The sequence below is a fragment of the Delphinus delphis genome, chromosome 7 (assembly GCF_949987515.2).
Source record: "Delphinus delphis chromosome 7, mDelDel1.2, whole genome shotgun sequence".
Taxonomy (NCBI): Eukaryota; Metazoa; Chordata; class Mammalia; order Artiodactyla; family Delphinidae; genus Delphinus; species Delphinus delphis.
Genome location: NC_082689.1, coordinates 94,079,783 through 94,095,782, shown reverse-complemented (window position 1 = coordinate 94,095,782; position 16,000 = coordinate 94,079,783). Strand labels below are relative to the sequence as shown.

Genomic DNA, 16,000 nt, shown 5'->3' with positions numbered 1-16,000 from the left:
TTAATATGTTTTCTTTGTATTTAATTTTTGATAGTTTGATTAATGTGTGTCTTGGCATGTTTCTCCTTGGATTTATCCTGTATGGGACTCTCTGTGCTTCCTGGACTTGATTGACTATTTCCTTTCCCATATTAGGGAAGTTTTCAACTGTAATCTCTTCAAATATTTTTTCAGTCCCTTTTTTTTTTTCTCTTCTTCTTCTGGGATCCCTGTAATTTGAACGTTGTTGCGTTTAATGTTGTTCCAGAGGTCTCTGAGATTGTCCTCAATTCTTTTCATTCTTTGTTCTTTATTCTGCTTTGCAGTAGTTATTTCCACTATTTTATCTTCCAGGTCATGTATCCGTTCTTCTCCCTCAGTTATTCTGCTATTGATTCCTTCTAGAGAATTTTTAACTTCAGTTATTGTGGTGTTCATCACTGTTGGTTTGCTCTTTAGTTCTTCTAGGTCCTTATTAAACATTTCTTGTATTTTCTTCCTTCTATTTCCAAGATTTTGGATCATCTTTACTGTCATTACTCTGAATTCTTTTTCAGGTAGACTGCCTATTTCCTCTTCATTTGTTAGGTCTGGTGGGTTTTTATCCTGCTCTTTCATCCGCTGTGTATGTCTCTGTCTTCTCATTTTGCCTAACTTGCTGTGTTTGGGGTCTCCATTTCGCAGGCTGCAGGTTCGTAGTTTCCATTGTTTTTGGTGTCTCCTTCCAGTGGGTAAGGTTGGTTCGGTGGGTTGTGTAGGCTTCCTGGTGGAGGGGACTAGTGCCTGTGTTCTGGTGGATGAGGCTGGATCTTGTCTTTCTGATAGGCAGGACAGTATCTGGTGGTGTGTTTTGGGGTGTCTGTGACCATGATTTTAGGCAGCCTCTCTGCTAATGGGTGTGTTTGTGTTCCTGTGTTGCTAGTTGTTTGGCATAGCGTGTCCAGAACTGTAGCTTGCTGCTCGTTGAGTTGAGCTCGGTCTTGGCTTTGAGATGGAGATCTGTGGGAGAGCTTTCGCAGTTTGATATTATGTGGGGTCGGGAGGTCTCTGGTGGACCAGTGTCCTGAACTCGCCTCTCCCACCTCAGAGACACAGGCCTGACACCCGCCCAGAGCACCAAGACCCTGTCAGCCACACAGCTCAGAAGAAAAGGGAGAAAAAAGAAAGAAAGAAAAGAAATAAATAAAATAAAGGTATTAAAATTAATTATTAAAAATAATAAAAGTAATTTTAAAAAGAAGGAAAGAAGAGTGCAACCAAACCAAAAAAAACAAATCTTCCAATGATAACAAGTGCTAAAATCTATACTAAAAAACAAAAACAAAAAACGGACAGTCAGAACCCTAGGACAAATGGCAAAAGCAAAGCTATACAGACAGAAATCACACGAAGAAGCATACACATACACACAAAAAGAGAAAAAGGAAAAAATATATATATATAAAAAATTAAAAAAGGAAGAGAGCAACCAAATCAATAAGCAAATCTACCAGTCATAATAAGCTCTAAATACTAAACTAAGATAAACATAAAACCAGAAATAAATTAGATGCAGAAAGCAAACCCCAAGTCTATAGTTGCTCCCAAAGTCCACCACCTCAACTTTGGGATGATTTGTTGTCTATTCAGGTATTCCACAGATGGAGGTACATCAAGTTGATTGTGGAGATTTAATCCGCTGCTCCTGAGGCTACCTGGAGAAATTTCCCTTTCCCTTCTATGTTGCACAGCTCTTGGGGTTCAGCTTTGGGTTTGGACCCACCTTTGCGTGTAGGTTGCCTGAGGGCGTCTGTTCCCCACCCAGACAGGACAAGGTTAAAGAATTGGCTGATTCGGGGGCTCACTCAGGCTCTGGGGTGGGGAGGGGTATGGATGCAGGGCGAGGCTGCGGCAGCAGGCAGCAGAGGCCAGCAGGACGTTGCACCAGCCTTAGGCGCACCGTGTGTTCTCCCAGGGAAATTGTCCCTGGATCACGGGACCCTGGCAGTGGCGGGCTGCACAGGCTCCTGGGAGGGGCTGTGTGGACAGTGACCTGTACTCGCACACAGGCTTCTTGGTGACTGCAGCGGCAGCCTTAGGGTCTCATGCCCATCTCTGGTGTCCGTGCTGATAGCCACGGCTCGTGCCTGTCTCTGGAGCTCATTTAGGCGGTGCTCTGAATCCCCTCTCCTCGCACACCTGGAAACAGTGGTCTTTTGCTTCTTCGGCAGCTCCAGACTTTTTCCGGACTCCCTCCCAGCTAGCTGTGGCGCACTAGCCCCCTTCAGGCTGTGTTCACGCAGCCAACCCCAGTCCTGTCCCTGGGATCTGACCTCTGAAGCCTGAGCCTCAGCTCCCAGCCCCCGCCCGCCCCAGTGGGGGAGCAGACAAGCCTCTTGGGCTGGTGAGTGCTGGTCAGCACCGATCCTCTGTGCGGGGATCTCTCCGCTTTGCCCTCCGCACCCCTGTTGCTGTGCTCTCCTCCGTGGCCACGAAGCTCCCTGCTCCACCACCCGCAGTCTCTGCCTGCGAAGGGGCTTCCTAGTGTGTGGAAACCTTTCCTCCTTCACAGCTCCCTCCCACTGGTGCAGGTCCCGTCCCTATCCTTTTGTCTCTGTTTTTTCTTTTGCCCTACCCAGGTACGTGGGGAGTTTCTTGCCTTTTGAGAGGCCTGAGGTCTTCTGCCAGCGTTCAGTAGGTGTTCTGTAGCTTGCTCCATATGTAGATGTAGTTTTGATGTATTTGTGGGGAGGAAGGTGATCTCCATGTCTTACTCCTCCACCGTCTTGTAGGTGCAAATTCACCATCTGAATCATTTTTTTAATGTCTGTTAGTTTGGAGGTGTGTTGGTTTGTTAAATTTTTTGGTGTTTTTAATTGTGGTAAAATATAACATAAAATGTAACATTTAAACCATTTTTAAGTGTACAGTTCAGTGACATTAAGTACATTCACATTGTGTGCACCCATCCCCACCATCCATCCATATCCAGAACGTTTTATCTTCACAAACTGAAAGTCTGTTTTGTAATCAAACTTCACATTTCCCCTTTCTCCCCACCCCCAGCAACCACCATTCTACATTGCTATGAATTTCACTATTCTTGGTACCTCCTGTAAGTGGAATCTTAAAATATTTGAACTTTCATGTCTAGCTTATTCCACTTTACCTGATGTCTTCAAGATTCGTGTTTGTTGTAGCATGTGTCAGAATTTCCTTTCTTTCTAAAGCTGAGTAATATTCCATTGTATGTTTGTACTACAGTTGTTCATCCATTTTAATTTGTTAATGGACAGATGGATAGCTGCTATAAACATGAATATACAGATTGCTCAATTCCTTGCTTTCAGTATTTCAGGGTGTATACCCAGAAATGGATTTACTGGATCACATTGTAATTCTGGGTTTAATTTTTTGAGGAACTGCCGTACTGTTTTCCATAGCAATAGCACCATCTCATATTCCAACTAGTAATGCACACAGATGCCAATTTCACATCCTCACCAACACTCTTTTTTGGTGTTTTTGGCTGCATTGGGTCTTTGTTGCTGCGCACAGGCTTTTCTCTGGTTGCGGAAAGTGGCTACTCTTCATTGCTGTGGCTTCTCTTGTTGCAGAGCACGGGCTCTGGGCGTGTGGGCTCTAGAATGCAGGCTCAGTAGTTGTGGCGCATGGGCTTAGTTGCTCCGCAGCATGTGGGATCTTCCCAGACCAGGGCTCGAACCCATGTCCCCTGCATTTGCAGGCGGATTCTTGACCCCTGTGCCACCAGGGAAGCCCCACCAACACTTACTCTTCTGGTTTTCTGATAATAACCATCCTAACAGGTGTGAAGTAATATTTCATTGTAGTTTTGATTTGAGATTCTCTGATGACTGCTGGTGTTGAGCATCTTTTCATGTGATTATTGGTCATTTATCTTCTTTGGAGAAATGTCTACTCAAGTCCTTTGTCCATATTTTAGTTGAGTATTTTGTTGTTAAGTTGTATGAGTTCTTCATATACTCTGGATATTGATCCCTTATCATATACATGATTTGCAAGTATTTTCTCCCATTCTGTAGGCCAACTTCATATATACGTGTATATATATATATATATAAAATATATATTTTAGTGCACAAAAGGTTTTAATTTTGATGAAGTCCAAATTTTTTCTTTTGTTGCCTGTGCTTTCTTTTTTTTTTTCCCGGCAGTACGCGGGCCTCTCACTGTTGTGGCCTCTCCTGTTGCAGAGCACAGACTCCGGACGCACAGTCCCAGCGGCCATGGCTCATGGGCCCAGCCGCTCCACGGCATGTGGGATCTTCCCAGACCGGGCCACGAACCCATGTCTCCTGCATCGGCACCAGGGAAGCCTGTTGCCTGTGCTTTTGGTGTCGTATCCAAGAAATCATTGCCGGGCTTCCCTGGTGGCGCAGTGGTTGAGAGTCCGCCTGCCGATGCAGGGGACATGGGTTTGTGCCCTGGTCCGGGAAGATCCCACATGCCGTGGAGCGGCTGGGCCCATGAGCCGTGGCCGCTGGGCCTGTGCGTCTGGAGCCTGTGCTCTGCAACAGGAGAGGCTACAACAGTGAGAGGCCCGCGTACTGCGGGGAAAAAGAAAAAGAAATAATTGCCAAATCCAAAATTATAATCCAAAATTATTTCCCGTATTCTTCTAAGTTTTATAGTTTTACTTCTTACATTTAAGTCTTTGGTCCATAGTGAGCTAATTTTTATATGTGGTGTAAGGTAAGGGTCTGATTTTTGCATGCGGATATTGTTTTCTCAGTACCATTTGTTGACTTTTTTTTTAAGCAGTTCTTTCTAGTGTGATTTTTGTTGCTTAGGGACAGCTCTTCTAATTTTTTTCTTATAGTATCTTTGTAAGACCTAAATACTTTTTGTGATACTCACTTTTTTCAGAGATTAGTTTTCCTGAGTTTTAAGTAGATGTGTTTCAGAGGAGCTTTTCTAACTTCACTGTTATTTTGTGTGATATTCAGAAATGTAGCAGGTTGCTTTCTGGGGTTTCCTGGCTGTGTTCCCCTACCTCATTTTTATCTCTGCTTTGCCTTGTACCTGTCCTGCCAATTTTGCTTTTTGTTCCCAGAAGTTTTTCTTCAATATGGAGTCCTGGAAGAGAGCCTTGGGAGATCAGTTTCAAAAGTTCATAGAAGTTAGCTTCAACCCTTTAAGCCTTATTCTAGGCCTCATGCATTCATCCACTTAATTGGACTTGACAAAATTTTTCCCAGGTTTAGCTGCTGTTATCAAATTGGCCTGCCATGGTTTCCAGTGGGTGCCTGTTGGCTACTTTGAGTTTCTTCTGTTATCAAGTCCAGCACATGCCCCATTACTTCCCTTTCCTTACTGCATAGATGCTGATACTGTAGGTATTGTGGTTACAGTAGCCTGTTTTCTCCTCTCCCATTTGTATTTTGGGATTTCCTTGTTAAGTGGTGTGGTTATAAGCATCCATAGGCTCTTGGTTTTGCTATCTTGTTACTCTGATTTTCTGTGGAGATTTGAGGAAGCAAGAAGATTTGAGTAAGCAAGAAGATCCATCAGAGAGAGTTTGATAGACATATGAAAGCATGTGATATTCTTGTTAGATTATTTTTCAGATTGATTCTGAAAAGAGCTCAAAGTTTTTAAAAAAAGCTTTAAGGTTATTTTGAAACATGGTGCTCTATATGTCTAGTTACATATGTTGACTGGTGGAATGTATTGACCATATCTTATACAAGTCTTTATAAAGTCTTCATGAAGCAGCTTTTTTCCCTCAAAATTAAATGATTGTAAAATATTCATATAATTCATACTTTTTTTCGTGCACACACACATACTTGTGTCTGCTAGTCTTGTTAGTTCATATGCTTCTTTGATGGCTTTAGCTTATTTGTCCCAGAACTAAGAAAGTATTTTATACAACTTGGTGATGTGGTAATTCTAAACTGAGCCTGGTCTATAGAATAGAGCAGATTTTTATGTTAACAAATATGCAAAGAGTGTTTGCATTAGCCAAGGCACACAAAGGTCTCTGTATGAAGACTGACTTTATGTAATTTATAAACTGATTTTGAAGGCATAACAAAGATATTTTTAGTACATAAAATTGTTTACAGTAATTTTTTTAAGTGAAAATCAGATTATATCACTATACATTCTACTATAAACATGTGTACACATTCTAGGGAATGAGGAAAGTGATAAAAACATCCTTACCACCCCACAGCATTTTGGGGCATTAACTTAATATTTTATACTTAAATATAAGTTGTGGTCCTAGTTGTAAAGCTGGCATGTTAAGTACTCCGTGTATGTCATATTTAAGGAAATAGATGTGATGTGAACTAATGGGCGTAGGGTTTCTTTTGCGGGTGATGAAAATATACCTTAAATTCACCAGTTTAGAATGTGTAATTCAGTGGGTATATTTATAGAGTTATGCAGACATTATCACAATCTAAGTGTATAGTACTTTCATCACCCCAAAAAGAAACCCCATGCCTATTAGCAGTTCGCTGATTTTTCTCCCCCCTCCCAATCCTGGACAACCATTCTGTCTCTGTAGATTTGCCTATTCTGGACATTGCATATAAATGGAATTATGCAATATGTGGTATTACACTTAGCATAATGTTTCCAAGATTCGCCCATGGTGTAGCATATATTAGCACTTCATTCCTTTTTACTGCTGAGTAACATTCCATTCATTGTGTGGATATACCTCATTTTATTCGTCCATTTATCAGTTTGTGGACATCTAGGTTGTTTCAAATTTTTTGCTATTGTGAATAATGCTGGTGTGAACATTCGTGTGCAAGGTTTTGTGTGGAGTTAAGGTTTTGTTTTCTCTTGAGTATATACCTGGGAGTGGAATTGCTAGATTGTATGGTAAACCTAGACCTCAGTAATCTTAGGTAGCTTTTTTTTAAAAATATTTTATTTATTTATTTATTTTGGCAGCACCGGGTCTTAGTTGTGGCACATGGGATCTTCCTTGTGGCATGAGGGATCTTTTAGTTGAGGCATGTGGACTTCTTAGTTGCTGCCTGTGGACACTCAGTTGCAACATGCATGCGGGATCTAGTTCCCTGACTAGGGATTGAACCCGGGCCCCCTGCATTGTGAGTGAGGAGTCTTACCCACTGAACCACCAGGGAAGTCCCTTGGGTAGCTTTTTTAAAGACATTTTGTGAAACTGCCAGATGGTTTTCCAAAGTATTCATACCATTTTACCTTCCCATAAACAGCGTTAAATGGTTCCACTTTCTCCACATCTTTGCCAACACTTAAACTGGCTTTTTTCAAAATTATGGTTATCCTAGTGAGTGTACAGTAGTAACTAATGGTTTTGATTTGCATTTCCGTAGTGATTAATGGTCTGGAGCATCTTTTCTTGTGTGTGTTGGCTGTTTGTATATGCTTAAGCCTTGAACAGTACAGGGTTTAGGGACCCCACCCCCCCCACACACTAGGAAATATGCATAGAACTTTACCGTTGCCCTGCCCTCTGTATACAAGGTTCTACATCTGTGGATTCAACCCACTGCAGTTGCTAAGGCACTGTAGTATGTATTTATTGAAAAAAAAAATCTAAGTTGTAGGACATCTTTATATATTCTGGGTAATAATCGCTTATCAGAAAAATAATTTGAGAGTATTTTCTTCCATTCCATTGCTTGTCTTTTTCACATTCTTGATGGTGTCATTTGTAGCACATGTATCCAATTTATTAATATTTTTCTTTTGTCACTTGTGCTTTGGTATATCTAAGAAAGCATTGCCTGATCCAAAGTTATGAAGATTTATTGCTGTATTCTTATAGGAGTTTTTTTAAATAGCTTTAGCGCTTACATTTTGTCCTGTGATCCATTTTCAGTTACTTTTGGTTTGTGGTGTTAAAGAGGGAGGGATGGACTTCATTTTTTTGCATGTGATTATATGGTTGTCCCAGCACTATTAGGTGAAAAGACTGTTTATTGAATTATCTTGACACTCTTGTTGAAAAATAAGTTGACCATAAATATAATGTTTATTTCTGAACTCTTTGTTCTATTCCACAACCTATATGTCTTTATGCAATACCACATAGTCTTGATTACTGTAGCTTGTAAGTTTTGAATTCAGGAAGTATGAGTCTTTCAACTTTGTTCTTCTTTTTCAAGGTTGTTTTGGTTATTCTCTGTCCCTTGCATTTCCATATGAATTTTAGGATCAGCTGGTCAGTTTCTGCAAAAAAGAAGCTGGGATTTGACAGGGATTGTGTGAATCTGTAGATCAATTTGGAGAATCAGGCCATCTTCACAGTGTTAATTCTTCTATAATATTAGTTTTTGTTTGTTTAGCCATCTGAAGAAAAGTGGTTTTTTTAAGGTTTATGTGGTATGATAGAATACATATGCAACGTTAATGTTCTTATTTCACAGTACTATGATTGTTTATTATGGGCTGGTAGGAGCTGAATATGTAAGGGAGAGTTGAACACCAACATTTGAAATGCTAAGGGTATTTTAAACTATAAATTGATTTTTTTTTCATTTTTGTAACAAATTCATAATGATGAGGTACTCCTCAATAAATAAATTTTAAAATGCCAAATTGTGTTAAGCATATTAAATGTATTTAAGTATAATGTAATTACTCTGGAAATCAAGCCCTGTTCTCTTCATCAGTACTATTTTTCAGCCATACTGAATACTAGTATTTTTTCAGTCTTTATTAAGCCAGCTCTTTTTAAAATGTAACTAGATGTTCCAAATAACATCCAACCTGAAGATTTGTTTAAATTCTCAACATAAAATTTCTTACGTTGACAGTATTACACTCACACATAATTATATGGGTAGGAAAACAGCTAAAATGCCAGAGTGAGTTAATGACATTTTCTGTAACACTGAAATGTCAGTCTTTTCAGTGCAGTAAAATTAAGGGTTTAAACCCCTTTTTAACATTGTACTGGAATTTTGGTTTAATTTGTTGAAGCTTGGTGATCTTTCTTAGTAACAAACGGACATTTTGACCTATTCCGTTTTCTTCTTTGTTGAGGGGCTGTTTTTCTTCATATCTAAGTTTTTACTTTACTTTTCCTGTTCTGGGATCCTCTTTCTGTGAGTCTTTGCTGAAGTTAAACCATTACCACTTTTCCGTAACTAGCCATAGGCAAGTGAGTTCCAGATTCAGACTGTGGTATCTAGAACTAGCTGGATATTTATTAATGAAGCGTCTTCAAGGCACAGAAAATAGTTACTCCTATTCTTAGGGGACAGGAAGTGTTGGGGCAGTTAAGGGACAAGGCAGAAATGGCCTCACCAGCCTGTAGGACCTAAAGATGAAACCTAAGAAAAGATTAGAAAAAGCTGGTTGATGATGTATTAGCAAATAGAAAGCAGACTTGGAGGTCTTTGCTTCTGTTAAGGGCTTTTTTGCATTTAAAGTTGAAGAGTAATAAAACAGCTATGGCTAGCTCTTAAATAAAAATGTATACACAAAGTGTATGCAGAAAATTAACTACTAAAAGAATAAAGACCAGAATTATTTATTTGAAACTGATTTTGATGTAGCCATTTTCAGTGACTTAGAAATCACCCAAGCTTTTTGTTACTGCAAACTGACCTTGCCTCCAACTATCAGGGTTGAAGGCAGCAATGGAGAGTGAAGAATGTCAGCAGTGAGGGCATCATGAGCAGAAGGGGGAGACAGCGGCCAGGAATGGGCAGGAGGAAAAAGATGGAGAAGGAAGGGAGTCAGATCAAGAGGTAGGGTAGGAATGGAAACATACAAAGGAATAGAATAAGAGAAGAATGTAAAAACAGCTGGAGGGAGAAGGGAAGAGAGGAGTACAAGTGTAATCATTGAAGTAAAGTCAGGTGTCATCATTTCAGTGTTTGAATCCGCTTATTAGTTAGGACTACAATGAACCCTTTAAAGAATTGAGTTTAACCGTGGAAGAAAGAAGGTGAGCGAGAAAGAAGGGAATTTTGATGAGCATGTTAAATCACTTTTTAAATTTAAGATCAACCCTAAAAATACACAACTGTTGTTTCATTTTGCAGCATAGTAATAATAATATTTGAGTCATATTACAATGGGGCACTATTCTAAGTGCTTTACATATATTGATTCATTTAATCCTTACCACAACTTAATAAGCAGATACTATTTCTCCCATTTTACAGATGCGGAAACTGAGCCACAAAGAGAATAAGTAATTTGCCTAGGCTAGTCAGATAACAGAGCCAGGATTCCACTGAGGCAGTCTGACTACTGTGCTACAGCTGGCTTCATCACCTCTACCTCCCCCTCTCCATCATTTGTATGGTATATTTCTGTAGAAATTTGTCTTGTTTTGAGAATGTAATATACCCTTGAAATAGTTGTACATCTGCTAGAGTGACAAACTGTGGACACTATTTAAAGATCAGTTTTTCTTCCCTTTAGTTACAGTAACTTGAGAAAGTTTATTAAACTCAGTACCAGAACACAAAAGATGAATAGTGCATGCTCCCTGTCCCCAGTGAACTGAATCTCAGTTTGTAATTGGTCATTTGAACCAACCAAATGTCTACTCCAATATTGGTGTGAATTCTTTTACTTTGAACCAAGTTTGCTAATGAATGTTTGTTGCCTTCAGAAGTATGCTCACCTTTAAAAGCCACCGACCAACTAGAAGTATTGTCGTTACTTAAAGGTTTTTGAGTTATTTTTGTTTTAATAAGCTAAACAACAAAGTCAGCTTTTCATACAAAAAGCAGTGGTACCTAGTTTGATTACCTTCCTTAGTCATCCTTAAAATTAAAGCCTCGCATGGATAATTCACAAAGTATCTAAAAAGGTGTTTTGTTTTGTTTTGTTTTTACAGCCCTGATGGAGTAAGATGTTTGCAGGCAGTAGAGGAGGAAATGTGAATGGAGGTAGTGGATTTCACCAGGAACTTTGGAAGAGTGTTGGGTATTAGTTGCACTGGAGGAGGATGAGAATTGAGCCCTATTTAGAGGGAGAACAGAAAGACTTCTGTGAGGAGTGTGGGTAAATAAACCAGGAACCTATCCTGAAGATCATTGCTTAGCTCCTTGAATACTTAATTTTTAAAACTTTTTTGTAGAATTTTAGAATCATTCACTAGCATGCATATTTTGTGTCCATTGAGACTGTCTTCTAAGGAGAAGAGCTATGTGGTTTGAAAGTGCTTCTTGATATTGAGGTTTACAAAAAGTCTGAAGAGGATGGAGCTGTGACTGGGAGTCCTAAGAGATTTTACCAAGAAAAACTCATTGGAGACTTTTAGAAGTGCCCTTTAGGCAAGTAAGAGAAATTCTGGATTATTTGGTGTTAGGAAGACAGTTTAAATATTAAGTTCAGTCTAATTTGACTTTTCATTTGAGCCTGTATTGCTTCACTGTTTGACAAAGAGTTCTAGCATTTGAAGGTTGACTTAGCCATTTCCCTCTTAAACATGAACGAGATAATAAATGAGAGATTGTGGGAAACTGAGAGTATCTTCATTTTATTGAGTGTTTCTTGCATTTCTTACCTTGGCATTGGCTCTTAGATTTTTTGTTTTGACATTTGGAATACTCTGAACTTAATATTGGTGCCTTTATATTAATATGTGGATTATCCACATGTCATTCATTAAGCAAGCATTTTGAACAGCAGCTCACAATGCTGGATAACGAATGAATAATTTAGTCTCTGTGTTCAAGCTGCTTCTAGACTGGTAGGGCAGACAAAATTAATAAACCCCAAGTTAGAGTACAGTGTAAGTACAATGATAGAGGAATACACCATTTGCTATTGAATAAAGAAGAGCAATTCACTCTTACTCGGGAATTTTACCTTGGGTGGGTGTGATCTTTTGAGGCAAGCTGTTAAATAGAAAAGGAATTAATCAAACAGACTAGGTAGCAGTGGTAAGAAATTTTCAGTATGTAGACAGAACGACAGAACAGATAGAAGATAATTGTCCACTCTCAGTTATCTTACACTTTCTACATCTCAGGGACCCCCCTGCCCTGGATGACTGCCATATAACTGGTATTTCAAGAATATTGACTAATTTTGGTATTGCTTAATTAAATCTGTTGTAAAGAATAACAGTTTAGTCTGTATCTATGAAAACTAAGAATAAGTTGCTTTTCTGAGCATTCTCAGTTTTTTAAATCATTTCCTGTTGTAATTTTAAGAGACTGAAATAAATTGAAAGTCCAAGATGGAATTATTCAGTCTATTTAAGGTAACATTATTGCTGGTTGTTTGTAGCCAAACTCACTTAATTTTAGGTATGTTTTAAAGATTTATACACAGGAAGAGAACTTCGTGAAGTCATTTTTACTCCATTGACTCATCTGCAAATGCAGTTGGACTAGAGAAGGCCCCTTTCAGATCCAAAATCCAGTGATTAAATTTTATATCTCAAGAATATTTATAAGTTGTTTTAAAAGCTATCAGAAGAAAGATCCATCTCCCCTGTATCAAATTTTCTCCTTATGTTAACTACCCAAATCATGTAGCTTGACTTATGCCCCCCTCTCTCCTCCCCTCCTTCTTTTGGCATTGTTTCTGTATAGTGATTGATAACCCCTCAGATGCAGTTAGACTTAGATACTCATCTCTTGAAAAATAATGTACCTGAATCTTGACGTTTAGAAATTATCTTTCCATGAAAAATTTTTTGTATATATTCCTAGAATGTTATTTGAACTTAAATTATGCCAGTTTTCTGAGTCAGCAATTATTTGGTTTACTACTAAGTTTTTGGGTAAATATTTGCTCAAAATTGGTGTTCTCTTAGTATCTTTATAGTGCAATGTTCTTATGTTTCTGTCCCAAGAACATAACTTACTAAAGCTAAAAAAAAAAAAGTTAATTTTTTCATCTCCAGTTAGAAAGGTTTCTGCTCTATTGGTTTGTCTTACATGTTTATATTCCCTGGTTTTTTAGCTACTTTTAATATTGCTGTATTGAAGTAATAGAGATATTAGGGAGCAGTTTCATGTTCAGAATCCTCTTATTTTGCCTTGTAGATTCTTTTTCTTTTTCTCTCTTAAGCAAGATTGTATAGCTCTTAGCCGCAAAATGAAGCATTGATTAAAAGAATCCTAGTAAGTGGTGACTGCCTGAAAAGGGAAAATCTGGGTATACTTTACCCACTTTTCTTTTTTTTCTTTTTTCTTTCTTTCTTTTTTTTTTTTTTTTAAAGCTTTGGCTTCATTATTTTGCTTGAGTTTTTTCCTTTACCTCCACAATGTGCGTTAATATTATTTAAACTCTCTTTTAGCTAAAGTGTAAGTCTTTTTCCTTTTAGAATTCTACTTGCAAAACAAGTAAAACAGATTTTATAGACTGAGGTAACTAGTTCTATCTAATGAATAACTTTTAAAAAATTTAATCTCGTCATAGCCCAACTTCAGTTCATACTATTAATATGGCATTCCTTTTTTGCATGCCCCCTCCCTTAGAAAGTAGAAGGTGTTTCCAAAATTTATTTGTTTTTAAATCACCAAATATTATCTTTTCCACAGATAATATCACCTACTGCATTATTTTTGGCTGCAAAAGTAGAAGAACAGGCTCGAAAACTTGAACATGTTATCAAAGTAGCACATGCTTGTCTTCATCCCCTAGAGCCACTGCTGGATACTAAATGTGATGTATGTAAAAATTGGATGTTTTGGGTTTTGAAACCTTTTCATTATTTAGATTTAATAAAAATACAATTCGATTAGTGTTGCCTTCCAATGCTGCTTATTACTATTACGACTTAGGAATGTAATACCAGGAAGTGATCTGACAGAACCATATTTCATGTTATGTTCATGAATTTCATTGTCATTCTGCATCACGTAAAGCTTTGAGTCAAAGGTACTTTTTAAGTGTTTCACATTTTGTTTATCCTCACAGCAAACCTGTGATGTATGTAGAGGGTATATCATATCACCTTCATCGTTTGGGTGTATTTAAGACCAGAGATATATAATTCTCTTAAATTGTCGGCAAGTGAGGGAATAGAAAAACCTCTGGATTTATCTCTAGACTAGTAATTACTCTTTTTATAGAAGTGTTCCTTTATTAATGCGTGTATGCTACTACTATTCTCTGACACATAAAGATTTATTTTACCATGCTTTCATGAGTGTCATTTTGAAATTATTTTTGTTTTCCTAAAGAGTAATATTTACAGGCTGGTTTACAGGCAGCTTGTTCATCACCAATGTTTCAATAGACCTTGTCTGAAAACACCATTTTTAAATGTTCTGACATCTTAAAACAGAAGCTAGCATTCTGGGCCTTTGAAATCCTTTTTCTAGCACTCCTATGTAAGTGAGTTGCTTTATCAGGAACTGTTAACTACTGAATGACTACCAGACTGTATTAATTCAGTTTGATTTGGATCAAGTTTAAGGTCCAAATTAAATATATCTGATTTTATTAATGACAGGTTTTATCCTACATGTTGGCTTTTAGGGACTAAAATATTAATGTAGCTATTCAATAATAGAGAATGTATGATTATTTAAAGTTACTTCTTATAGTTTCTATTAACTTTACAAATTCAGAATTATTTCTTGTGAATGCCTAGGGTATTGTTCAAATAATAGAAAAATCTGTTTTAAAATTCAGTTCAGTGATCTCAAAATGGGCATAAATAAAATTAAAGGTGCTTTCACTCTAAGTTTAGCAATGTGTCCTTAGAAATGAATATTTATATATAATATAGTTTTCTTATCACCTTAGTCAATTGTCATGATATAAGAATGAGATGGCAGGAAAGTTTTCATACCTTTTATTCCCTGAGTAATTACATTAGGGCAATGATTTATTGAAGTTGAGGGAGAAGATCGTCTATTTTTGTCCCCACAGGTGTATGGTACATTGTTTTGGTATTTTATAGCTAAAATTTTTTCTTTTAATCTAGGGGTTTGAGGGATTGTTTTATTTTGTCTTTTCTGAAGAGAGGAATTTAATTCTAAAAAATAACGCACTGACCTACTGTGACAGTCAAGGAATTACTACATGAAATATCCTAGAGTGAGTTGATAAATCCTTTTCTTTAAAGGCCAGTTCGAATTTAATCTTACTTGGGTTGGCGCTTCCTGTCCTTAATGAGTCTTGAAGCACCAATGCCTAGGTAAAGTTTTACGTTACAGACTGGAGATGTCTTTTTTCAATTAACCTACCCCTTTCATATTATTATTTTTAGATTGGTTTTTGTTCTGTTTTGTTTTGTTTTGCTTTGTTTACATTTCCTGTATTAGAAGTAATTGAATTTAGAGTTTCCTATATTAGAAGTAATTGAATTTAGAATTATCACAGAAAATAGGTTTTCTCTATCACCCTCAGTTTTATTTTCTTCATATTTCCAAACTACCTTGTAGTAGTTTGTAATGAATCTATAATACTCATGAGATTTAACAGCCCCATAGTCTAGTAGTGTTATGTTTATTAAGCATTTTAATATTATTATTTTTACCTGGCAGGCTTACCTTCAGCAGACTCAAGAACTGGTTTTACTTGAAACCATAATGCTACAAACCCTAGGTATGTACTTATGTCAGGTATTATTTGTGTGTGTGTTCTTCAGTGCAGTATTCTAAATAAAGGGAAAGATTTCTGGAGTAATTTTATCATTGAAGAAAGTTTCATTTGAAAATAAAGTTTGGTGCCAGAATAGTATTACCTGGTCCTAAGGAAGCCATTTTTTAAATTTTAATTTTGTTTAGCATTTAATTGAATGGCAAACATAGCCTTCAGTGTGATTTCTTATATTTTCAGATAGTTGAGACACAGTGCTTCATTTTGGATTTGCATTGGGGAATAAAATGGTCCTTTAGGGCTGTGGTGTGTGACTGTAATATGTATAAACATACATGGCAGTCCTGCTGTACTAGAGCTTATGAATTTATCACATCATTGTATTGTATTTTTTAAAATATTTATTTGGTTGCGCTGGGTCTTAGTTGGGGCAGGTGGGCTCCTTAGTTGTGGCATGTGGGCTCCTTAGTTGTGGCATGCGAACTCTTAGTTGCAGCATGCATGTGGAATCTAGTTCCCT

The 16,000-nt window shown here is 37.6% G+C and overlaps 1 protein-coding gene across 11 annotated transcripts in view; it reads left to right on the top strand.

Moving 5' to 3' along the window:
* The window catches only part of CCNT2 (cyclin T2), a 48,287-nt gene that overhangs the window by 13,681 nt on the left and 18,606 nt on the right, over positions 1-16,000 (top strand). For 4 of the 11 annotated variants that reach the window (XM_060016897.1, XM_060016895.1, XM_060016896.1 and 1 more), the window contains 2 exons: positions 13,470-13,598; positions 15,426-15,486. In XM_060016897.1, the coding sequence (XP_059872880.1) occupies positions 13,470-13,598; positions 15,426-15,486 (190 nt within the window). Of the gene's footprint in view, positions 1-4,584; positions 11,251-13,469; positions 13,599-14,863; positions 14,977-15,425; positions 15,487-16,000 lie in introns of those variants that run through there. The other 7 variants (XM_069540870.1, XM_069540872.1, XM_060016899.1 and 4 more) reach the window with 7 other exon arrangements.